Source organism: Grampus griseus, assembly GCF_964374135.1.
Source record: "Grampus griseus genome assembly, chromosome: 1".
Classification (NCBI taxonomy): Eukaryota; Metazoa; Chordata; class Mammalia; order Artiodactyla; family Delphinidae; genus Grampus; species Grampus griseus.
In genome coordinates, this window is record NC_139017.1 from 87,429,598 (window position 1) to 87,455,012 (window position 25,415).

Genomic DNA, 25,415 nt, shown 5'->3' on the forward strand with positions numbered 1-25,415 from the left:
TTTTTGAAGAATATAGTCCAGTTGTTTCGTAGAATGTCCCTCAATTTGGGTTTGGCTGATGGTGCCTTATGAGTGGATTCAGGTTATGCATTTTTGTCAGGAATGCTACAGAAATGATGCTGTGTTCTCGGTTCATCTCCAAAGAGACAAAAAATGCTGATTCATCCTGTTTCAAGGATGTTAACTGTTAGCAGTTGGTTAGGATCATGTCAGCCAAGTTTCTCCACTGTAAATTCAATTATAAGTATTGTGTACTTATCAGTTAATAAGCATTTGTGGGGAGATACATTGAAACCATGTAAACACTGGGTTCCTCATCAAATTTTCACCCACAGGATTTAGCACTCATTGATGATTCTTGCCTAAATCATTTATTACTATGATGGTTGCTAAATGGTAATTTTCTAATTTTATCTCTTTTCTGTATTTATCAATTGGCATTCTAATATAAGGGAGTGCCTTCCCTTCTCACCACGTATTTATTCATATCTGTATTAACTCAACCATTCCTATTTTATGCAATGGGTTACTATACTGAATACTAATGCTAAAATTATTTACTTTGATGCCTAAATTGTTCCAGACTTGGCCTGTGGGTATCCCTTCCATCTGGATTATGTTTTTTTTTTTTTTTTTTTTTTTTTGCGGTACGCGGGCCTCTCACTGCCTCGGCCTCTTCCGCCACGGAGCACAGGCTCCGGAAGCGCAGGCCCAGCGGCCATGGCTCACGGGCCCAGCTGCTCCGCGGCACGTGGGATCCTCCCGGACCGGGGCACGAACCCGCGCCCCCTGCATCGGCAGGCGGACTCTCAACCACTGTGCCACCAGGGAAGCCCTGGATTATGTATCCTTTTGTTCCCATCATTCTTTGAGCAATTCCTTACTTTCTAGCACAACAAGATGCTCTAGGTTCATCTAGTAATTTTTAGGCTGGTCAGTCCTGGTTCTTTTTAGTGGAAAATTTAGAAACAAAGATCAGAGTGATCGGTGTGTTCACTGCTATTCAGGTATCATTGCTTATAGGACCTTTAAATAGACAGAACTAGAAATACATATGTACACACACACCACACACACACACACACACACACACCCTTACATCTATTTATCTATGTTTAAAACATGGGTTCAAACTAATTACCCTAATTCTGATGGTTTATTTCCTTTCCATAAATGTAATTCCTTTCACTAACCGTGAGAAATATAGCTCCCATTATCCTCAATATATTACCTATTTTCTCAAGTCCTCTACTTGCAATCAATCTCCTAATCATATGAGATATCTTCTCTGCCCCAGGCTCACCAAACATACTGGTTGCACTGGCCAAATTTTGACCCCAGTCTCACTGACCACACTAGCTATGCTGACTGAATCCTTCATCTATATCAAAGGGAAAGAGGAGAGGAAGGGCACATTCTATAATTTTTTGAAGGATTGCATTTATTTAAGTGTCTTCATCACATATTGAAATCAATTACACAGTCATTCAGACACACCCTATAACCTAAAGATATCTGTTCCAATAACAGAGCATCTTTAATGTTTCTAATAGAGTAATATAGCCAGTATTTATGAAGTTATTTCTAGATTAATCTGAAAAACAGATTATAACATGTGTGTTCTTCATTCTGCATTTTTTAAAAAGTTACTTTCTATTTACTTACTTACTTATTGGCTGCATTGGGTCTTCGTTGCTGCGTGCAGGCTTTCTCTAGTTGCAGTGAGCAGGAACTGCTCTTCGTTGTGGTGCACGGGCTTCTTTTGTTGTGGAGCACGGGCTCTAGGCACGCGGGCTCAGTAGTTATGGCTCGTGGGCTCTAGAGCGCAGGCTCAGTAGTTGTGGCGCACAGGTTTAGTTGCTCCACGGCATGTGGGATCTTCCCAGACCAGGGATCAAACCTGTGTCCCCTGCATTGGCAGGCGGATTCTTAACCACTGAGCCACGAGGGAAGTCCCCATTCTGCATTTTTAAAGCTCTCTCATAATCTGTTTTCTTATTTTATATTCATTCTAACTTTGTAAAGATGACAAAGTAGAGATCCTTTGCCCTACTGATAAATTCAGGAAAAAAATTTCAAAGAAGTTATGTCAGACTAGCTGTTTACCAAACCATTTGTTTTTACCTCCTGGGTGCAAGCTTGACTACATTTCCCAGCCTCCCCTGCAATCAGGTGTGGTCATATGAGAGTTCTGGCCAGTGGAATGTGGGCAGAAGTGATGAATGCCACTTCTACACCCATAACACCTTCCACACAACAGGCTCCAAGTCTCTTCCCCATCTGCTGACTGAATACAGAGGATCCATTAGAGGATTCCAAAGCCTGTAGCAGTTGGCTGAGCCACAGATGGACAGTTCTAGGTCCCTGTATCACCCTGTGCAAGGCCATCAGCTGAACATCTGCATTAAACTCTTATGTGAATGTGATGTTGACTTGTATTGTGATAAGAAACTGAGACTTGGAGGTTATTAGTCACGTCAGTTAGCTCACTCTAACTAATACAGAAAGTAAATTAATTGCCAAAGTTTACCCTTTAGAAGTGATGAAGCATCATGTTGAATACGACCTTCTGATCCCTACCTGAGGGTTCTTCCCATCAGATCAGACCAAGTTAAATAACATTTTCCTCTTTAGCGCAAGCATGACTCTAGACCAACATTTCATCCCTTCCCCTTTCCCAAGGGGACTGTGGCCCACATTTGCTGTTTCATGGATGCATCTTCATCAGATGAAAACACCTGGTTTGCCTAACACCTGGCCTCTGGCAGGAGACTTGCCCACCCTGTAGAGGTGAGTCTCCCCGGTGAAAGGGGACAGCCCTTCAATTTCCCACAAGTGGACTCTGGTTGGTGTGGCAGTGGTGACAAGGCCCGAAGTCTGGGGATGGTCCGAAAGGCTTGGGGACAAGTTGATTTCTTCCCCTGATACAGGAGGCCAGCAGCAGTTCCTGGTCACCTCTACATCCTGGCTATTCATAGGCTGACAGCTATGAATAGCTGTTCAGCTTGTCAGCGCAGTCCAGGCTTTTAGAAACTTACATCTTCCTGAAGAGGACGTTCCTCACCTTCCTCCCTCCAGGCAAGACAATTTTTTAAGACCAAGAGAGTTAGAGAAATCAGATCAAGAAGGTGGGGAAAGTGGGGAACAATGCAATAATATGGGGGAAAGGAAACCTCAGGCTGGAGATGTGGACATGAGAAGCCTTGGGAGCTTTCTCAATATCTCGGTCTAAATTTCTGAGTAAAGTCACAGTCATATTTCTAGAGTTGGGCAAAGCCCCAAGGTTTGCCTAGCCTTCATTTCATAGAGAAATGCCTGACTGTCATTTCATAGAGAGGAAATTGAGGACCTGAGCATATCCAAGGTCACAGAGGTAGTCAGGGCTAGGACTAGACCCCAGAACAGTGCTCTTAGCACTTTTCTACTATGTTTGCAGGTCTGATGGGAACCACTCAGTTCAAGCAGTTGGAGAAGCAGATTTAATTAGGATACTAAGTGCTCGAGAGTGTGGTCTCTGAGGACACATCTCTCCATGACCTTGGCCAACCCCCAAGCCTCCCTGAAAGCCTTTCCCTGCTTCTATGAGATGCCAGCTCCCATCACCCACCAGGGTCTGTCACAATCTGTCTGGGGTGAGTCGCTCAATTGCAAGGTGAAGCAGGAGTGGGAACATCTCCACTTAGAACTCCAGAGCGTCTGGGAAGGGAAAGTGTCTCCAGACTGGAAAGGCATGGAAATTTCCCTGAACCCAGAAGCATGCTTGGAATAGTATCAACCTCTGCATCACCGCTCCAGCCTGGCCTTGTTAGTGAGGCAAACTGCAATCAGGAGATAATTAGCTTGCTGTTATTTATTCCCTGCGTTAATCAGCAGCCCACTGCTTGCACAGTGGAGAGGGCTCCCGCCCCCAGAGCGGTGGGGGGGGGGGGTCCTCAGGGACCTTTAGTTACCAGCCAGGAAACAAGTAGCAGAAGACAAAGGGCTGTGGAGATGAAAAGAGGGAGGAAGAGCCCCGACTACAGGACTCGGGCGCTGCTGGGTGCACAGTGCACAGATCCCTGGGGAGAGGCGGCTCGGGATTACCAGGAGCCCCGGCAGCACTACGCTCCGCTTCGTTTTGTTCTTGGGGTTGGGCTCTGGTCAATAAAGGGCGGCTGGCATTCACATCCCTGTTCTGCCTCACTGCAGTCAAATTGCCTTTTTCCAAGGCGACTTTCAAAAAAAGATGACATTTATCAAAGCCTGCTGAGTGGTGACCTTGGTGGGAGGGAGAGAGGGCGGGTGTACTGTCTATGGAAGCAGGCGAAGAAAATGAGGAAAACCTTGGAGGGAAGGAAATGCTTTCAAACCTCAAAGTTGTTGGAAATGCTTTTAAGCCATGGGGAGATGGCTCTGGGTTTGAGGCCATGCTCAACTGCACTCCCTCTTGGCCCCTTTCTCTTCCTCACCAGCCCATTCTCACTGGCAATCCCTGCATTTCCAGATGCTCTATCCAAATAACAACCTCTGGTAAGGGCTCAGACCTATGACTTGATAACTCTGCAAAATATAGAACCTTAGAATCAGTAGCAGTTTCAGAATTTCTGTATAGGGCAGGCTAAGAGGTTGCTATTTGGTTGGAAGGCAGGGAGTGAGGGAGCTGGAAGATTTGTACTAAAGCTGTATTTGCATACCAAGTATGTTGGGTTTTTTTTTTACAGATATCATACATCTGTACGGAGGGCATGGATAAAGCTCTCGCAAGCCTCTTCTTGGATCCATTGCTGCATAGGATCCCAGAGTTGGAAGAGAACTTAGGGATCATCTGGTCAACCTTGGGTCCTACATAGGACTCCTCCACAAGTTTGCTCCCTTCTCTTCTCTGGCCCTTTACACACAGGCTCTTATAGCACCTGTCACCATGCATTGTGACCATCTATGTCTCAGTTTCTTTCACCAAACAATGACACTTAAGAACAGACACAGCTTCTTATGTGTCCACCTTTGTATTTCACTTTTCTACCCCTAAACACTCACAGGAGTTCTGCTGTATGTGACTGGGGTATGTGATAGAATGAATGAACAAACAAATGAAGGGACATCTGAGCAAGACAGTCATCCAGCACCTGCTTGAGTGCTTCCCGTGATGAGGTGTTCATTACCTCAAGATGAAAAAGATCCATTACTGGACAGTTGAAATGTCAGAAGATGTTTCTGGTCATGGAATGGAAATCTGCTTTTCTGACCCTTCTACCTGGTAGAGCAGCTCTTCCCTTTAGAGGCCCAGAAGAACAGAGTCTTCAATCTAGGATTCCATGGATAAGCTTTATGAGATCCCTGCCCCCAAGAAATATGTACTTAGGAGCAGGGAATCCACTGTTTCACAAAGGAGTCTGTATTACCAAATTTTAGAGCCATACTTCATTTGTTTACTCCCTCTTCCTCATGAAATATATACTAGACAAATAAAAAGTCCTCAAAAATGCTTACTTTTTTAGATTTTTCCCTCCTTGCTTTTCCAAAGAAAGCAGATCCCCAAGTTGTTATGTATCTTGAGCAAAACTAGCTCTGCTACTTTAACCACAGATGATTGGATGGGGATAAATTCACATACTGAAGTTAACCATGTATGGGTTGGGCACACAGGAGGCTAAAGGAAAGAGCTTGATAGGAATTCTTATCACAAGGGTGTTCCATGTTGGATGGTAGCAATTTGACTCATTCAAAGACTCTTCCTGGGGAAATAAACATCCTGCTGGTACCCACAGAAGGTGGGTAACTTCTGGGTTGCAAGCCTCTTTCTGCCACTTCAAACCACTTTTTCAGTTCTCCTAGCCTTGAAGGCACTGGGCTTATAGTGACTCCAGCTAATAACGCAACTCCCTAGTTACAATACACTTCTGCAGGGTCCTGCAATAACCTTCTCTCCCTGAAACCTATTGGGTAGGACTCTTCTTTGCAGTTCCAAAGAGTCTGACTAATACACAACACTTCAACTTTCAGAAGTGGTTATTATGGCTTCCTCCCAAAGTAAAAGGTCCTCATTGCTAAGTTATCCCTCATATATGACTACCAAAGTAAGTATTCACATACATTCTCATTAAATCCTCACAAAAATCCTAGAATAGTGGTTCTCAAATTTGGGGGTGGGATACAAAGAATCACCTAGCTTCACCCTAAATACAGATTCCCAAACCCCCATCTCTAGAGGTTCTAAGCAAGTCTGGGTTGGGCCTTGAAATCCATTTTTAAAACAAGTTCCTTGGAGATTCTGATGTAGGTAGTCTGAAGTGCACACAAAGAAAACATTGCCCTACAGGGTAGTGTTTCCCAACTGCCTTGATGATCAAAATGCTTCTCAGACTCCTCCCGTAAAAATTCTGATTCAGTGGATCAGGGGCTCTGGAATTTGTACTTTAAATAGGGCAGTTATCATAACGTCCATTTTATCTGTGATAAAACTGAGACCCAGGGCTTCCCTGGTGGCGCAGTGGTTGAGAGTCCGCCTGCCAATGCAGGGGACACGGGTTCGTGCCCCGGTCCAGGAAGATCCCACATGCCGCGGAGCGGCTGGGCCCGTGAGCCATGACCGCTGAGCCTGCGCGTCTGGAGCCTGTGCTCTGCAACAGGAGAGCCCACAGCAGTGAGACGCCCATGTACCGCAAAAAAAAAAAAAACAAAAAAAAAAAACTGAGACCCAGAATAACTTATCCACAGTCATACAGATAATTGATGTCAGGGGTGAGACTAGAATCCAGCTCTCTCAACACTCAGTCCAATGCTCTTTCTGCTGGGTCACAAAGGCCACACCACTACATAGAGGCCTGAACATAATAGACAATTGGTAGAGATTCGTTAAATGGAATCCACACAGGTTCTAGAGGGAAGAAACTATTTCTATAAAGCATGTTTGCATCTCACTCCACCCAGCCTTACCCCCAAGGCATAAAACACAGTGGTCGGCCCTAGGGGCTCAACAGATATTTGTGAGAGAATGCATTGTTGTATGATTACTGGACTGTTACCACTCCATCAACTACCTCTGGCTGTGCTCCTGACTGTAAATGAGCTGCCCAGAAATGAACTTGATACACCAGTTATAGTCTGACCCAAACTGAGTACAGCAGGAGCTCCTTTGCCCATGTTTCTACAGGAACTGCTGCCTGTTCTGGGGAGCCAGACCTTGCCCTTCCTGCTGGTCTGGGGTGTACCCTCATGAAACTCATATAAGCTGACTGATCTACTACTGGCCGCCTCACTCCTTCAGCCTCTACTGTGGCTTCCTAACCCTAGCCTCCCATTCATCAACACTTAGAACTCTGCTATGCCCATAACCTCAGCAGCTTTCCCCCAGTTCTATATGCTTTGCACTACTCCTGGAAAAGAACTCCTGGAAAATAACCCTGCATTGAAAAGAACCCTAAACAAGGATGAAGGGCACAGCCCACTCCTACCTCCCCACATTTACAGAGTGCCTACCACATGCTAGAGACTCTGTACATGAACTTATTAAATACTTATAACAATTCCATTAGGTAGATATTTTATGCCCATTTTACAGTTTAAGTAATTAATTGGCTCAGGTCACCTGGTGAGTGGCAGAGCCAGGATTTGATCCCAAGGAGCCTGGCTCCAGAGACTATGGTCTTAACCACAAAGTTACACTCCTTCTCCAGGCTGACTCAGTTCTGCCATGACCCAGCTTGTGAACTTGACTGCTAAGGTATCTTCCAACACTAGTAGTCTAAATTTCTCTCATCATAGGTAAGGTCCAGACCAGCTGACATAATGATTAGCCTGAGAATAGGCTAAGAACTGTATAAGTGGTCAAAGAGTAGAAACTTCAAACAGAAATGAATAGGGACTTCCCTGGCAGTCCAATGGTTAAGACTCTGCACTTCCAAGGCAGGGGGCATGGGTTCTATCCCTGGTCAGGGAACTAAGATCCGGCATGCTGTGCAGTCAAAAAAAGAAACATAAATGAATAGGTAAGGACTCAAAAAGTATGATTCGAGGGAAAAGATCTATTAATTCAAAGAGTTAGTCATGTTAGTCAAATGGCCTTAGATAAGTGAGAAAAATCCTTAACTACAAGTTTAACCTTTAGCTTAACTATAATCCTTTACAAAATCATAAAAGTGCTGAATCCCTATACTGGATATTAACTCTCCAAATACAATACAAACTAGTCAAGGATTCATACGATATGAACTAGCTTAGAAGTCTCACGTTAGCTAAATTCTAATTTTAGATATAAAGTCTTTCAAAATCAAAAGAGAGAGTTGCGTGTACAGGAAAAGAAAATATCAAAACTTTGACAAAACTTCTTAATGAAAAAACACCAAACTCATTTTGGAGGACCTCCTGGTTATTCAGACTCACAGGCAGGAGCTCCAGGGTAGTCTTATTCGTCAAATACTTTGGAACAAAAGTCTTCCATCTCTGGATGTCCAGCCAGCTGCAGGCTGACTGAGGTGGGGGAACCCCACCGCTAAAGGCTAAAATAACGTTTTGAGCCATGAATTTATTTGTCAGCAATACTTCAAAGCCACATCTATCTGATGACTCAGTGCAGGACTATTTTGAGATGTCCATATGTGGGTGTCAAAAGCCAAGAAAGTGTTCATGATTGAGCCATCAGGAATGATCACCTCTAAGGAAGCAGAATAACCCTGACCAAGAGCATGCGCTGCAGATTGAACAAGACACTGAAGGGTGTCAATGGCACCCCTCCACCCACAGCAGTGATTCCTCTTCTGCCCCTGGTTAGTATCCACATGCTTGTGGTTCCTGCAGGTCAAGTGGAGCTTCCAGAAAGTGTGCAGGGTTGAAGTGGAAAAGAGTAAGGAGCAGCAAAGAGGGATTTGGATGTCAGTTGTCCAAAAAAGAGGACATATTGGTCTCCTGGACAGTAAATAATGGGTGAGCATACTAAAAGGCAAGTTAAAAGGTTAAAAGGATCAGTGAAATGAGTGATGGTTTATGGCGTGGAGGTGGGAGGATGGCAACAGGAATCCTCCAGATTGAGCACCTTCAGGAACAAACTAAAAATGGAAACATAGGTGAACTGCTAGGTATAGAAACAGCTCAACCCAATGGTAAGGGCTTCAATTTCAACCCTTTAAGCAATACTTAACAAAGCAGTCATCTTTATTGCTACCCCTCCCAGAAATAGCTTCATTTTGGAGCCAGCTCTTTTGGAGATACTCTAAGAACTACAAAGACTGTGCTGATAGTAGTAATACCACTGAAGTTCTCCATAAAATGCAGAATATTTTTAAAATTAAAAATTTTTAATTTAAATTTTTATTTTAAATTTGTAAATATTTTTAAATTATAAAAGATAGCACAGAGAGTGAGAGCTTGAAAACATGAGTGAATGTTCTAAACAGGCAATACCCTAGAATGTGGGAACAAGGCAGACAGTTGTGCAAGGTGATCTGTACATATGTCGACATCAAGACCAGGGGATCAGGGCTTCCCTGGTGGCACAGTGGTTAAGAATCTACCTGCCAATGCAGGGGACACGGGTTCAAGCCCTGGTCCGAGAAGATCCCACATGCTGCAGAGCAACTAAGTCCGTGCACCACAACTACTGAGCCCGCGTGCCACAACTACTGAAACCCTCGTGCCGCAACGAAAAGTAGCCCCTGCCCTCCGCAACTAGAGAAGCCCGCGCACAGCAACAAAGGCCCAACGCAGCCAAAAAAAAAAAAAAAGATCAGGGGATCTCCTAACTCTTACGGAGAAAACCAGGTTTTTAAAAAGATAATACTTATAAATAATAAAGTACTTTCACACCTGTTACCTCATTTGATCCCCAAAATGTGTGCCTAGAGCCCGTGTTTCTAAAGCCCGTGCTCCACAACAAGAGAAGCCACTGCAATAAGAAGCCTGAGCGCCGCAATGAAGAGTAGCCCCCATTTGCTGCAACTAGAGAAAGCCCACGCGCAGCAACGAAGATCCAGCGCAACCAAAAATAAATAAATAAATTTTTTTTTTAAAAAAAAGGTAGCTTCCTAACAGGGTGCTTTCCTCCAGCTCTGACTGAAGTGATGAGTACTAGTTATTGAAAAAGAAAAAAAAAAGTACTTCTAGTATGGAGAAAAGCAATTTATCCCATCTCATAACCTGATATACATATCCAGCCTTTTTTGCTCAGATGCTGAGCTGACCAAACAATCTTTCAAATTGTATTTAGGAACACTGGGTTGATCCATTGCAGCAAGAGGAAATAAACACCCACTATAAATAACCTGTTGCTATTTATCCTGCCAAGGTCCTCTTTTTGTTGTAAATTAATAGATGGTTGTTCTGGTCTAGAAAGCATCTGCAGGAGAATTATCATGAGTCAATTCTTTATACCAGGGCCATCCAGTGGAACTTTCCATGATTATGTTCAAAAGGGTAGCTGGCCAAATATGGCTACTGAGCACTGGAAACGTGGCTAGGGCAACTAAGGAAGTGATTTATAATGCTATTTAATTGTTTTTAACTTCTTTATTGGAGTATAATTGCTTTACAATGGAATGCTATTTAATTTTAATTAAGTGAAATAGCCACGTGTAGCTAGTGGCTACTGACTTGGACAGCACAGCTCTAGACCCTTGGTACTCAAAGTGTGGCCTGTGGATCAGCAGTGTCTGCATCCTTTTATTAGCTTGTTAGAAACGCAGAATTTCAGGCCCCACCCTAGACCTACGGATTCAGAATCTGCATGTTGACAATATCCCCAGGTGATCTGTATGCACATTAAAATCTGAAAATGGCAAGGTTATTTCTGAATGACCTGAAAATTAAAAAAAAAAAAAAAAAAAGGATTGACTGAGAACCATATCTGTGGTGACCTCTTCAATTGCAGATATCCGCATCTGAGACTGGTGTCCAGCATAAGGGGGCTTCTTTCTTTGTATCTGTCTCTTATCCATCCCTTAAGCATAGCAGAAAGGGGGAAATGAGAGAAGGGAGAGAGCCTGGAACACCGAGTCTAAGGAAAGTCAGTACAGGATATGCGGATGGGGGTGCGGTGGGAAGAGCGTGAGTTTCTCAGGGATACCTGTACAAAACAAAATGATGGAATTCCCTTGATAATTATTGACTATGGATGATGGGTATATGGGCATTCACAGTATCATTTTCTCTTGTGTATGTATGACATTTTTTTAAATTGAAAAATAGATGTGATTTCAGAGATGATGTGTGTGATAGCCAGCCTCCAAAGTGGTCCCCAAAGATCATCTCCTCCTGGTATTCATAACTTTGTGTAGTTTCCTCCCATACTGAATCAGGGCTGGTCCATGTGATCAAAGTGGAGGTGACAGGTGTGACCTCATAAAGCTAGGTCAGGGTGACCTCTGCCTTGCTGTCTCTTGAATCTCTTGCTCTGAGGGAAGTCACCTACCGTGCTGTGAGGACACTCAGTCTTGTGGAGAGGTCTCTCCAGCGAGGAGCCAGGCTCTCCGGCCAACAGCCGGCCAGTCATGAGCGAGCCATATAACTGAGCCTCTGTGGAAGTTGATTCTCCAGCCCCAGTCAAGCCTTCCATTGACTGTAGCTCCATTTGTTTGCAACTGCCAAGCCAGAACTGCCTTTCAAGCTGCTCCTGAATCTCTGACCAACAGAAACTGTGAAAGACAATAAATGTATATTCTTGTATTAAACCACTGAATTTGGGGCAATTTGTTATACCGCAATAAAGAACTGATGCAATGTGATTTCAGAATTTCCCACACCCTGAATACCCTCCCTACATTATCACTGATGCCTGAAATAAACAGGAAAGACCTTTTCACACTGTGCATAGGGTTAACATGCTAATACCCCTTGAAGAGATAATACATTCCCTTAAATCCATGGTAAAACATGTGACATATAAATTCTTTCTTTTGAAAACTCTTAGCAGGCTAATATATTGAGACATTAATTTCAGTCTTGTTCTTGCTGTTGTAAGAAACTAGAAAAAATAAAAAGGTAATTTCTCCCTCAGGGTCTACCATCTCAAGAACAGCTAGTCTTGAATTATAAGGTCTAGGCTCTTCTCACGTCCCCTTATTCCCATGCCCAACCCCCAAAACACACACTGGTTAACAGCTTCTTGGTGTTTCAGGGACCACCCTAAAGAAGACACGCCCCCGCCCCCTTCATTTTGAGGATTAGGTAGCAGAGAAACTATGCTGGAATTGCTCCATAAGGGGAGGGGAAAGAGCTGATACTGGTTTAGGAAGAGGGCAAGTGCCAGAGTTAAGGGATGAATGAATGAATCCTTCCCCCAGGCTGGGAAGGATTTTGGAGTTTCCAGGAATGGAAACTTGTCCCTGGCTTGTATGCAGTCGGGGTGTGTGTGTGTGTGAGAAGGAGAGCGAGAGAGAGTTGCCTCACAGGGTGTCTGTGCTTGCACCAAAGATCCTCCCTTACCCCTACTCCTGCCCATCCACCTTGTAGGCTGTGGAGCTGTACCCTTTCAGTGGTACCCCAAGAGTCGTGGAACAGTAGCATCAAGACTGAAAAATAAAGGCCCTTCTCCAAATCTTTCCCCCAAATGTTGGAACTTCACAGACCTAGAAAGAGGGGAGGGAGGAACCTCAGAACGTGACTAATGAATTTCCCGCCAACATTAAGAGCCGGGAGCTCAACCAGATTTCTCTAATTTGTAAAATTAGAAGACATGTGACGCATCTTGGCCCAGAGCCAGTTGCAGCGAATTCACTTCAGTTAGACCTACTTTTCCTGAGAGAGGTTTTGGTAGGTAGAAGGATGGGGTGGTGAAGGGGCTGGAAAAAGGTGGAAGAAGTAATTGGGGAACTAAGGGGCCAGAGCCCTCCTCTCGACAGTTTTCCTCGCCAGGTCCCAACACTTTCTGAGAAGGAATGAGCGGCGCGCGACCGCCGGTCCGCCAGTCGGGCTCCGACACAAACACACGCACGTGCGCCCCGCCCCCGCCGCGCGCACGCGCCCCCAGGCTCGGCGGCGGTGACGGGCGCGCGCGCGGTGTTCGCTGCCCCCACGCCGCTCCCAGCGCTCGGATCGCGGCGCCTCCCGCTCCCATCACCGCTGCACGCCGGCCCAGCGGACCCGGAGACGGTGGCCGTGGTCTGGGGGCTCCGACGGCGCAGCGGTCGAGGCTGCGGCGCGGGGGGAGCGGAGCGGAGCCCGGCAAGTCCCCGGGAGGCGATGTTGCCGGGCGCGGGCCCCCGCGAAAGGCGGGCGCCGCGGCAGGCCGGCCGGTGAGGCGCCGCCAGGGGAGGCCGCGACGGAGCTCCCGGACCCGCCATGGGCTGAGACACGTCCTCGCCGAGCAGGTGCAGTGAGCAGAGGTCCCGCGGGGGGAGCCCGCCCCGACAGGCCCCGGGGCCCCTCAGCCCGGTTAGGGCTCGCCCTACCCAGCCTGTGCCCCGTCGACCTTCCTTCAGCTCCTCCCCAAAGGTCCTACTGACCCTGCCTCCAGACCCGGGCCCTGCAATCCCTGTAACCCCAACAGTCCCTGACGCCCCGGCGATCCCCATCCTCCGCTCCTGTGACCCTAGCGCAGCAGGCCCTTGTGCCCACCTCCTTCTCGGTCCCAGTATTTTGAGCTCACCGCCTGCACAGTGCTTGGGAACTACCCAGCATCTCTTCCTTTCTCTTCTAGCCCAACGGGGATGGGGCCGCGGGGTGGAGGGGTGGGGGAGAAGAGGGGAAGGCAGGAGAGTCGGTCCTTCCTGCCAGAGGCCCCAGTGACCACAAACCCATCCTCTTTCTCTTAAGCCTATGGTGAAAGTGACCCTTCCTTACCCCACCAGAACATGCCCGGGTGACTTCCTCCCAGATCTTCCTTGTGGCCTTCCTCGCCCTCCCCAGTGACACTATGCAACCCCAGTGTGACCTGCGAGGCCTCTGGCTCCTGCTGCTGTCCTTGTTCCTGCTCCTTTTTGAGGAGGCCAGAGCTGGCCGTCCCTTGGTTAGCTGTCCAGCCGCCTGCCTGTGTGCCAGCAACATCCTCAGCTGCTCCAAGCAGCAGCTGCCCAACGTGCCCCACTCCTTGCCCAGCTACACGGCGCTCCTGGACCTCAGCCACAACAACCTGAGCCGCCTGCGGGCCGAGTGGACCCCCACGCGCCTGACCCACCTGCACTCCCTGCTGCTGAGCCACAACCAGCTGAACTTCATCTCCTCTGAGGCCTTTTCCCCAGTACCCAACCTGCGCTACCTGGACCTCTCCTCCAACCAGCTGCGTACCCTGGACGAGTTCCTGTTCAGTGAACTGCAGGCGCTGGAGGTGCTGCTGCTCTACAATAACCACATTATGGCAGTTGACCGCTGCGCCTTCGACGACGTGGTCCAGCTGCAGAAACTCTACTTGAGCCAGAACCAGATCTCCCGCTTCCCTCTGGAACTGGTCAAGGAAGGAGCCAAGCTACCCAAACTAACGCTCCTGGACCTCTCCTCCAACAAGCTAAAGAACTTACCATTGCCCGACCTGCAGAAGCTGCCCGCCTGGATCAAGAATGGGCTGTACCTGCACAACAACCCGCTACACTGCGACTGTGAGCTCTATCAGCTCTTTTCCCACTGGCAGTACCGGCAGCTGAGCTCCGTGATGGACTTTCAGGAGGACCTGTACTGCATGAGCTCCAAGAAGCTGCACAATGTCTTCAGTCTGAGTTTCCTCAATTGCAGCGAGTACAAGGAACGTGCCTGGGAGGCCCACCTGGGTGACACCTTGACCATCAAGTGTGACACCAAGCAGCAGGGGATGACCAAGGTGTGGGTGACACCAAGCAATGAACGGGTGCTAGATGAGGTGGCCAACAGCACAGTGACGGTGTCCAAGGATGGCAGTCTTCATTTCCGGCGGGTACAGGTCGAGGATGGGGGCGTGTATACCTGCTATGCCGTGGGGGAGGCTTTCAATGAGACACTGTCTGTGGAGTTGAAAGTATACAATTTCACCTTGCACGGACACCATGACACCCTCAACACAGCCTATACCACCCTCGTGGGCTGTATCCTCAGTGTGGTCCTGGTCCTCATATACCTGTACCTCACCCCTTGCCGCTGCTGGTGCCGGGGTGTCGAGAAGCCTTCCAGCCATCAAGGAGACAGCCTCAGCTCTTCCATGCTTAGTACCACACCCAACCACGATCCTATGGCTGGTGGGGACAAGGATGATGGTTTTGACCAGCGGGTGGCCTTCCTGGAACCTGCTGGACCCGGGCAGGGTCAGAACGGCAAGCTCAAGCCAGGCAACACCCTGCCGGTGCCTGAGGCGACAGGCAAGGGCCAGCGGAGGATGTCAGATCCAGAATCAGTCAGCTCGGTCTTCTCTGATACGCCCATTGTGGTGTGAGCAGGATGGGTTGGTGGGGAGATTCTGCCCCAGGAGAGGTAATGCACCCCTGAAGGATATGAGGGGATGGAAGAGAGGGCTAGCTGCCCAAGGGAGTGGGCTCCCCCCGAACTCAAGGGAATTGGTCACGGTTACAGCAACAGGCAAGACCCCAAGCAGGGTGTGGCTGCCATGATTTTCAAATATGGATATGCTAATTCTCAGGCAAATGCTACACCCCTATCCAGAGCCCTGACAGTTCTCAATGTGGTGAAAGAAGAGGAGTGTATCTGAGCTGGTGGGAATGAGGAAGGGGTGGGAGGAAGAGCGGATTCCTTAAACTTTTTTGAGGTCATCCATAGCTCCTTAAGAGAAAATTATTTGGAAAAAAAAAATCATTTTTTCCTATCTCTGCCCACCCACACCTGCGATGTTGTGTGTGCTGGCGGGAGCTTCCACAGCAGCCATGTTGGGGGAAAGCTATGTTATCTTTGACCAGGAAGTCACACTTCACAGCTGGGGAAATTGGAAACCTTTGGAAAAACGAGTCAGGAAAAGGCTGAGACCTTAATCAGTAACACTCCCCAAAGCCGTTGTAAGACTTCCCACTAATGCCTTCCTCTTTCTGGATGAGCCCTGGGTGGATGGTTCTTTGCAGGAGCCTGGCCTGTTGCCTGTCAGATACGGCAACAATGTGAGATGTGGTATCTGTGCCTTGTCCTGGGACCAGTGGTACAGAGGGGTACAACATGAACCGAGGGGTCCCTGTCACAGCATAGGTGCCAGCACAGAACTTGGAGATGGGGGATAAACTCCAGATTGGCTAATTCCCTGGTTGGTGAAACCCTTGGTTAGCATTTGATTCCCAGCACCTGTGTGTAGCACCAGGGTGGAGGGTGCTGAAAGCAGAGCTTCTGTGGATGCCTGCCACAGACGTGGGATGGGGGCCTCTTTGCACTAGAAGGAGGAGGGTAAATCAGCCTCTATCATGTAGCATCCAGCTGGACCTACCTGATTTTTTTGTGTATGCCATCTCTTCATTCAGTCTCCTGGTCAAGTTCAGGTGGGATTCTGAGTGTTCCCTAATATGCTGCTCTGCAAAGGAAGGAGTCCGGGAAAGTCTGGCCCCAGCTGGGTTAGATTGGGCTCGGGGATGGAGGGGGCCGGGTATGTATCTCTTCTGTGTTGACAAAGCCGCTTTGCTCCTCTCTTAGAGATCTCAGCCCTGCTGCAAGGCCAAAGCATGGGATCTCATCATCCGAGGAGATGGAATTGAGTGGTCTCTGCCACAGAAGAATGGCAATTTGGAGTGTGGCTAAGTCTTGCCCTCTCCACGAGGTTCCAGGCAGTCTTGTAACAGACAGTCAGTGGCACTAAACTTTGAAAAGGAGACCCTGTCAGCCAGAGGTCTGTGCAGTTGTGGTTGTCAGGCCCAAGGAACTTAAGAACAGGCCCAACGTTCCATTCCAACCCAGTTGCAGGATACTTTGGGTATAGAGACGACAACTCCCTTTGACTCTACTGCAGGCCCTGGGAGTTGGTTGCTCTGAGCTTTGGCAAGGGGACGAGCAGGGCCAAGGTGAAAACGTTCTCTGACGTTGGTCTTTTCAGTCTCTCCCCTCTCTCCCACCAAGTCTCCTTCCATCGGAAGTTCTCCAGATCTTCTAGTTTTCTGATCTCTCTTTAGGTTCCAAGAAGTGTCATTTACCTGCGGGTGAAAGCTGCTTGCTAGGAGGGCCTAACTCCCGCTGCCTATTAAGATTCGGGGAGGGGACTGGAACTCAACGTCTGCTTCTTGTCTGTTCCCGGGATGTCAAGACTGCTGTCCATCCTTTATTAGTAACCTAGTTTTGTCAAGAGAGGTGCAGCATTTCCCTCAAGTACTTGCATGCTCATAGGGATGCATGCTTATAGGTCTGCATGCACCCCAGCACCTTGACTTCCATCAAGACAGTGAGTCTTCAGTCCCCACTAACGTCCACTTCCAGAGTGGTTTCCACCCATGTGCACAACTTCATGCACACAGTTTTCTTGCCCTGTAGGAGAGACAGTGACCATGCCAGGCTCCACAAATACAAACTTTTGTACTTTAGATTTCTGAACGGCCTGAAGCTTCACCCACATCTCCACGACACTGAATAACTTCTCAGCAAAGGCTGGAGTTAGGAGAACTACAGGTTGAAGATCTTGAGAGGAGGGGTGATGAGGAGCTAGCTGGCTCTTCAGACCCCTCAGAAACCTTCCTTGGATTAAAGATGATATATGTGAGAAATAAATGTAGAACTAGGTCAGTGACGGACCCAGAACACTGGCAGGGGACCAGGGAGCTGTAAGTTGCTCTTCCTGTGTTAACTGCCCTGGTAAGACAGGGGCAGGAGGAAAAAGTTGTCTGGTTATATTTCAGAGACTTCTGAAGATTCTGATACTGAAGCTATAGGAACCAGGACTCCCTCCTCAGACTTACCAGGGAATCGGGGAAAAATCTCACCTCCATACTGCAGCTTCCCCTCTAGGCACCATCTGGGGCTCTGAAAATCTTTAAAGTGAATGTCAAATGAAGTGGGTCTTCTGGGGCCTTCTAGCTGAGTTCCTGAGGACTAGGAGGGCCATTTGCTTCATAAATCCTACCCAGTTTAGGGCATAATATCAATAAAAGGCCCTGAGGATCTAAGTCTCCCCACTGTATCCACTAGGTTGGCCAGTACCTACCGGTTTGAGAGACTGGTAGACGTGCCTGGCTGCCCCACCAAGAGACTGAAGTGATGAGCCTCCTCCCATGGTTTCAGTTGATAGAACCCAAAGGTAGCTTTCTACCTGGGGGATCGGGTACTCAGCGTATGTAAGCTCAGTAGAACCCCGTGTAGGAAACTGCTAGCTCTGGTTATAAAGGTCGAGCCATCACCCCAACTCCCATAAACCAGACGTGTCTCCCAGGAAGCAGGTGTCCCTGGAGACAGAACGACAGGGCTGTACAATCTGTCTGTGTGATTATTTGTGATTTTTTTTCTTTGCCTGTATTTATGAGGCTCCTAGGAAGGAGCCAGGAGCAGGTATCCCCCAGCTGGGGAGAGTAAAGCCAACTGATTCCAGTTTTCCGTGTGTCCTTACCTTTGTACTTCCTCGTAGCCCTGCTGGCGGAGCAAGCAGGCCTCCCCATGTCCAGGATCCTAGTCTTCCCACTTATGTACTCTCAGGCTGGCAAACCTTGGAGCCTCTGGGCTCTGAAAACTAGACAATGATCATTAAACCTGGCTTGAGTCTCTGTTCTGGCATAGTCTGTGACTGGTTTATTTATCTTTTCAGCCTGTGGCTGGGGTTCACTGGACCTCAGAAGGGTGTGGCCTGTCTAGGGGGAGAAGAGTTAAATGCTGTTATAAGGGCATGGGTTGAATCCACATCTAGGCATTAAGATGGACCAGGGGTCAGCCAACCTTTTCTGTAAACAGCCAGACAGGAAACGTGTTCAGCTTCGCAGCCCATATAGTCTCTGTTACAACTACTCAGCTGTACCGTTGTGGCAGGAAGGCAGCCACAGACAGCACACAAATGAATGACTGTGGCTCTGTTCCAGTAAAACTTTATTTATGGACATTAAAATGCGATTGCCATATCATTGTAACATGTATTTGAGGTTTTTTAACCATTTAAAAATGCACAAACTCTTACTAGCTCACAGACCATACAAAACCAGGCAGCAGGTTGGTTTTGGCCAGCAGACCATAGTTTGCCAACCTGGCAGATATTCTCAAAAGAAATGTCACTGACGCTTTAGCAAGAGAGAGTTTAGAAATTCCATGACTTGGGGCTAGAGCCTGTAAATAAAGAAGGCTTTCTGGATCCCTGGGGAGGAGGGTTGTCTCCCTGAAGAGTTCTCTTAAAAGTCTGGATCAAGCCTGCAAACTGTACCATGGAAAAATGCTTGGACTGGGTTAAAAGAAACGATGGGAGAGCAGGTCGGTTTCACAGTATTTTGATTATTACCGGTATATGTTCATGTCGTGAATGGTAACCATCTTAGTTTGGCTTAAAGTATATTAATTTAATAGGAAGGTTATTATTCATTGACAGTGTAATATGTCCTAGGCATTGCACAGAACACAGAAATGCGGTCCCCACTTTCTTGGTACAGAAGACAGCTTACCAGAAATTGGACTGGATTCTACTAAAGTCTGAACATGCAGTTTCTTTGGCTACTCTCTTGGTAGGGGATTGTCATGGTAGATTCCACAAGGGAAGAGGAAATGGTATAAGGAAAAGAGAAACTAAAAGAATCAGAATTTGGGGAATTCCCTGGCGGTCCAGTGGTTAGGACTCCACACTTCCGCTACAGGGGGGCACGGGTTCAATCCCTGCTTGAGGAACTAAGATCCCGCAAGTCATGCAGTGCAGTCAAAAAATAAAATAAGAATCAGAATTTGAATAATTACCTAATTTCTTACATTGATAAAATCTTGACCAAAGGACAGTCCTCCTCTGTCTGGAAAGCTGTCTTTTTCTCTTCATGAGGAACAAGTAAAGTGGTGATGGATGGAGAGACCTCACAGCCAGCCACATCAGACCAGTCAACCTTGGCAGTCAATGCAATGACAGATGTTGATGCCAGAGCACCCCTAGAGTCTACATTTATATAGTATTTTTTAATCTTTCCAAAGCAGTTTTTGCTATGGCTGAGTTTAGCCAAGAGGGTGAGCTGATAAAGAGAACAGATCTGGGGAAGACTACTGAGAGTTCTCCCCTGTATTTTGGCCTGTGCCAAGCCCTGTCTCTGTGCCTGAAACGTTTTGATACTCCTTTCTCCATCATCCCAAGGAATCCGTGGCTGCATCTCTTCAACCCTCCCCTTCTCCCCCCTTCCCCAGCCCCCCAGGGAGTTCCATAGGTTCTGGCCAAGATGTGCAGTTTTGTCTGCCATGTTTTGCAGCTCTTCCCCTAGCTCCTCTTAGGTGGCACTGCAGGAGAATGGATGAGGTTAGTATGATGGTTACCTTTTAGAACAGAAAATGGGAGTTCAGTGGATTGCCCAGCCTAGTCTCTCTTCCATCTGATCTCTCAAACTCCTTCCCTTTCTGCAGATGCAGCTCTTGTACCCCTTATCTTGTCTCCCGGGCAACCGCTGGGGAAGCGTCACTTTTCCCACCCACACTGCAGAAAAGTCTCAGGCCCATGCAGTAGTATGGTTAGCTCTTCTGGTCTGGCTACAGTGAGCCTATGCTGGATGCTTCCTCTCCCCAGGCTTCAGAGAGGAGAGCTAAAGCAGCTGCCACGTCAAGCCCTTTCATCAGGCTTATATATTGTTGTGTGGAAAACATGAAGTGTTTTCCTGCCCTGAGGGCTTCCTCATAGGCTTTGTTAGTCCCACAATCACAGAGGGCATGGAGAGAACCAACCTTTAGGACATGAGGCCCTGCAGGAACTTCTAGGTGCCCTACAGCACTGACACACATAAGGTGAGAGTCACTGACCCCAAAGTTGGGGGGGGGGGTGTATGCATGTGCACACCCATACAAACATGCACACAGGACTGTAGCTGGATAGAACTTTGTGCTGCTTTTCCTGCACCTCCCACTGCTCCTTCACTTGGCCGTAGTTTGCTTTAGGCGTGGACCTAAGCAGAAAGGCCGAGCCCAGTCTTGGGCATCCTTAGAAAGCACTGTGAGATAAGTGGGAATCTGCTTTAAAGAGAGGGGTGCTGGGGGCCTCTCATGTATACTCAATGAGACAAAGTTGAATCCTCTGGTACCAGAGACCAGCCTGAAGTAGCTGCTTAATCTGCTTTTAACAGAGGTTTAAAAAATCTGGGAAATTCTAATAGCAGGTAGATTAAAAACCGGAACTTATTCCCTGCACATTGGTAACTTAGTCAAGCCTTCTGGGTGGGTGGGTGGGTAGGGAGAAGGCGGTCTTACTGGAGGGAATGGAGGAAATCTGTCTGCTTTAAGCTTAGCCCAGTGCTGGAGACTGTCTACATCAAACCACCATCCAGGGCAGTTCTGGGCCACTATCCTCCTGCCTTTCAGCTGTGTCTTCTCTGTGCCTATGCTTTGCTGAGGCCATGACTGCAATGCCTGACTAGTGTTTCATTCCTGGATCCCAGGACAGAGAAAATAAAATAAAATAAAACCCACCAAGATTAAAAAACAAATACTGAAGCCTCTGCGCTCCTGGGGTGCCTGCCTCTCTGTGTCCACTCCAGGCAGACTGCTGGCTGTTCTCAGACCAATGGAATGGAAAGTATCCTTCTTCTAATTGAAACATAACTGCTTTCATGGCGTGTGTATGTGTGTGTGCATGTGCGTGTGTGTTTTAATTCCAATAAAGTCCTTTGAGGAGGAAGGGGCTGTGATCCTACTCCAAGAGCCTGAAACAAGGAAGGAGAAACAAACCCGTGAACAAGCCAGGGGTTGTGTCTCACAGCTCCCCACCTCCACGCTGTGCCTGGGTGAGGGCCTGAGGCAGCCTGTGGCTATGGGGGAAACCAGAGGGCTGGTGTGGCAGTGTTGTGTCCATTGCTGTGTCCAATCCCTTCCTGGATTGTCTGCTCCGCCTTTCCCTCAGAAGAGCAGAATTAGGTAGGAGAAATTTAGATAGACTTGTGACCAGGAGCTCCAGACTAAGACCAGCTCCAGGAACTTCAGGCTGGACCTGGGGGATAACTGACTCCCAGATTTGCAATCAGCCCTGTGACTTGAAAGCACTAGCTGGCAGCACGCAGGGCAAGCTTCACTAGAGTCATAGCCTTGGTGGCATTCCTGACCTTGCATCTAGGAGGAAATGTCTGTGTTCTCCAGTGATGGCCAGCAACACAACCTCTCAGAGACTTGGGTCCTCTAAGCATCATTATCCATAACTGTTTATTGCCTCCCTAAAAGAAGCATAAAACCCAGAGCCAGGTTGAGTGAAAGGGAGATAAGGACAAGCACGTAATACCACCTGTTTACATCTGTTTAATGCTTTGAACTTCCCAATGCCTGTTAACATAGCATTCTGTCATCTAGCGCTCACAACATCCCTGTGAGATATGTCAAGCAGTAAGTGATTTGCCTGTGGCCACACCAGTGTTAGGAGCTGGGTAAACCCAGACTGCAGGTTTCCTAGCTCCCAGGTCGATTCACTTTTCACTTCATGATACGTAGGCTCTTTATGCCAACCAGACGCAGGGGCAGCGGGAGCACTGAACCAGACGCCTCCCTGCTCCCTAAGCCTGCAGAGGGCCACCAGAAATGCTGAGGGAGTCAGGGGTGTCCCCTGGAGGCCAAGACAGGTCAACAGAAGGAAGGGCAGGGGTACTAGAGGTTCAAGGTCAACAGCCACCACTACCAGTGTCAGTGGAGCATGTACTACGTTCCCTACATCTTGACCTTTGTCAGGTGAAAAGGCCTTATTAGTTTACTCAGAGGATGCTCAGGGCCCGCTCCCAGAGGAAGGATGAGGCTTGGCTGGGAAGTGAGACTCCTGACCCCTCCTCCCTCTGCAGCCCAAGAAGAGGGGGAAGGTGAGGGCTGGCTGACTCAGCCTGCAAGTGCTTAGAGATCTGGAGCTGAAAAGCCCCAGCACTGTTCAGCTAATGATTATTGTTAACTCCGAACGGGTCTAGGCATAGCAGCCAGCTGGCTCAGGAAGAATGCCTGGATCTCCCACGGTGAGGTTTTAAAAACAAGACCCACTGGCAGCCATGCCCAGGGGTGGAAGGGTGGGGACGATGAGAAGGGAGGGACAGGCCGGTGTTGGAGTGGGGAGAGGTAGTCTGCGCTGTGAGAGGGTGCGGACAGAGGAGGCACAGGCTGGCAAGAGATAGCAGCCTACCTTTGATGCAGCTGAAAAGCCAAGAAGGTGAGGCTGGGAGACTTCCCCAGACAGAGCTCCTGCCATTCAACACCACCCCCCAGCCAGGGGCAGGGCGGGGGGAAGTGTTGGGGTGGGAAAGCGGTGGCTATGGGAAAGATGGGGGCTTTGGGGTGGTACGTGAACCCAGAATGGTGATCCTATTACCATTTGGATTTAGATACAAAAAGCATCTATATTTCTAATGTCCTCAAGGCTGAGTTTGAATGTAATCATATTCGGAATCAGGACTTAGTGAGCTTGATATGCAAATTTGTGCAAATGACACAGAATTTAAAAAAACTTGAACACCCTGGCTTTTTTTTTTTTAAAGGCAAAACAGGCTGGCTACTAGCAGCTTTCCCTAGTTAGGGGACAAGGGCAAAAGGGCAGCCATTTGCTTCTCCCACAAGGCCTCTGCCTCACTCCTGAGGAGCCCAGATAACACCCCAGATGGGGAGATACAGGGAGGTGGGGGGATAGAAGGTGTAGGGAGGAGGAAACACACAAGCAAGAGGCATATGCAGCCGTCAGCCCCTGAGATCCCAGCTGGAGGAAGAGTGCTCTGGCACTGAGGTCTAATGGTTGCCCAGCTGCTGCCCCAGGATGTGAGGGCAGGTGGTGATGGAAGGAGAAAGGAGGGGAGCGGAGGGAAGTCCCCCTACAATCTGGCCAGCTGGGAAGAAGGGCTCCTCCTGGCGACCTCCTCCCTATACTGCAATCAGACTGGCTAAGCAGGAGACCACCTGTGCCCCCCTCTGCCCTGTGCCTCTGCCCCCCCACCCCCAAGGCCTACCGGTCAGAGAAGTGACAGCTGGGACCCCTTCCTCCTGCGGAATATAAATGACTTCCCCCTTCCTCCCAGGGCTGGGAATAGACATCAGCTGGCACTGCCCACGCAAACTGCCGGCTGTCAGCCAGCCTGCCCGCTCACCAGCCCCCGCACCACCTGGGAGGAGGCAACACCTCAGGCAGGCTCGGGCTTTATGGTGTTGCCTGCTTGGCTCCCAGAGCAAGCTGGTGAACCCCACCCAGCCTTCCTACCCTGCTATAGACAGAGTAAGACTCCCAGCACTGACTGTGGTGGGCAAGGGGTGATGGGCTCCCTGATCAAAGCGACCCTCAGTGAGAATCTCCTCCATGCAGCCCCAGCAACCATCTCTCCCAAGTTCAGAACACACTGAGGAGTTGGAGAGGGGAGAGAGGTCAATGAAAAAGACAGGAACAATCACCCTCTGCATAGCAGGGGTCCCCCTTGAGATGCTCAGGGTCTGGAGAGCTCCTAGGAGATGACACCTGACCCGGGAGGATCCTAGCGAGGTCCGCTCAGAGAACCCCTCTGCCCCTGCAGTTCTCACTCCTGTACTGTTGAACCATACCAACCTCCCTGCTTCTGAGCCACCCAGAAAGGAGGTCTTGAATCTTCTAAAGACCTGAGATATCCAAAATACTGCTATCTAGGAACATCTACCCCTGCTCCTGGGACCTAGAGCTCCAGGCCCTACACCCCAGGCCTCCCAGAGTTCCCACTGAGCTCTCTCTACCAGCCTTAACACCAATTTCCTGGCTCAGCCGTTTTCAGTATTTGCCATGGTCTACGGAGGTCCCAGCTCCCCGACTGAGCCAGACGACAGTCAACCAATCTAGCAGCCAGCCCTTATCACCAAGGGCAGTCTGGGGAACTACTGATACTTTCAGTTTGGAACAAGGAGGGGTCTCTGCAGGGAAGAGAGCCCAGCCCTCATTTGCCAGCTGGCACCAAATTCAGCCCCGTCCTGGGCCAAAGAGCTGGCAAGAGATGACACTTGAGGAAAGCTTAGCTGACGAGGGGAGAAGGGGAACCAGAGACACTTTGTTTTCTCTTAGATCAGAAGAGCCCTGCCCCATTTCCTTGACTCTTATTTTGTTCTAACAGCTTCGGAAGAGCTGCACGAAGCTATGTGCTAAGGCAAGGACCTGAGCCCTAAGAAGGACAAAACATGAGATGTTCAGGACTACTTTGCCACTGAGAATGGATGTCTCGCAGCCCTCAAGCCCAGATCCTGAAGTGAGCTGAAGGACGTTCTTAGCTGGGCTAAGAAGCCCAGCCGAGGCTTAGTTAAGCCAATGCCCTTTTGCTCCTCCAAAAGTTTTAAAGTGACTTTAGTGCCTTTACTGTCTTGATGTTCTGGAGACCCTCACCTGGGCCCCTTCTCTCCACAGTGCCTGACCCCTTGTCCCCTGGTGCAGGGGCCAAATCGGCACAGATTCCTGAAAGGCCACGAGAGCAGACCTGTCCCTCCAGAGGGGTAAGGAGGCAATGAATGTAAGA

General features: G+C 48.5%; 1 protein-coding gene across 3 annotated transcripts; it reads left to right on the top strand.

The window, feature by feature from the left end:
* The first annotated feature begins 13,154 nt into the window (after positions 1-13,154).
* Positions 13,155-25,143, top strand: AMIGO1 (adhesion molecule with Ig like domain 1). 3 transcript variants are annotated; one of them, XM_082650371.1, is made up of 3 exons: positions 13,155-13,277; positions 13,758-15,342; positions 25,020-25,143. In XM_082650371.1, the coding sequence occupies exon 2, from the start codon at positions 13,823-13,825 to the stop codon at positions 15,302-15,304; it is 1,482 nt and encodes a 493-aa protein (XP_082506497.1). In that variant the 5' UTR covers positions 13,155-13,277; positions 13,758-13,822; the 3' UTR covers positions 15,305-15,342; positions 25,020-25,143. The 3 variants fall into 3 exon arrangements, with proteins under 3 accessions (XP_082506497.1, XP_082506496.1, XP_082506495.1); XM_082650370.1 differs by lacking the exon at positions 25,020-25,143 and adding an exon at positions 16,498-18,452; XM_082650369.1 differs by lacking the exon at positions 25,020-25,143 and having other exon boundaries at positions 13,758-18,452.
* Positions 25,144-25,415: the final 272 nt, after the last annotated feature.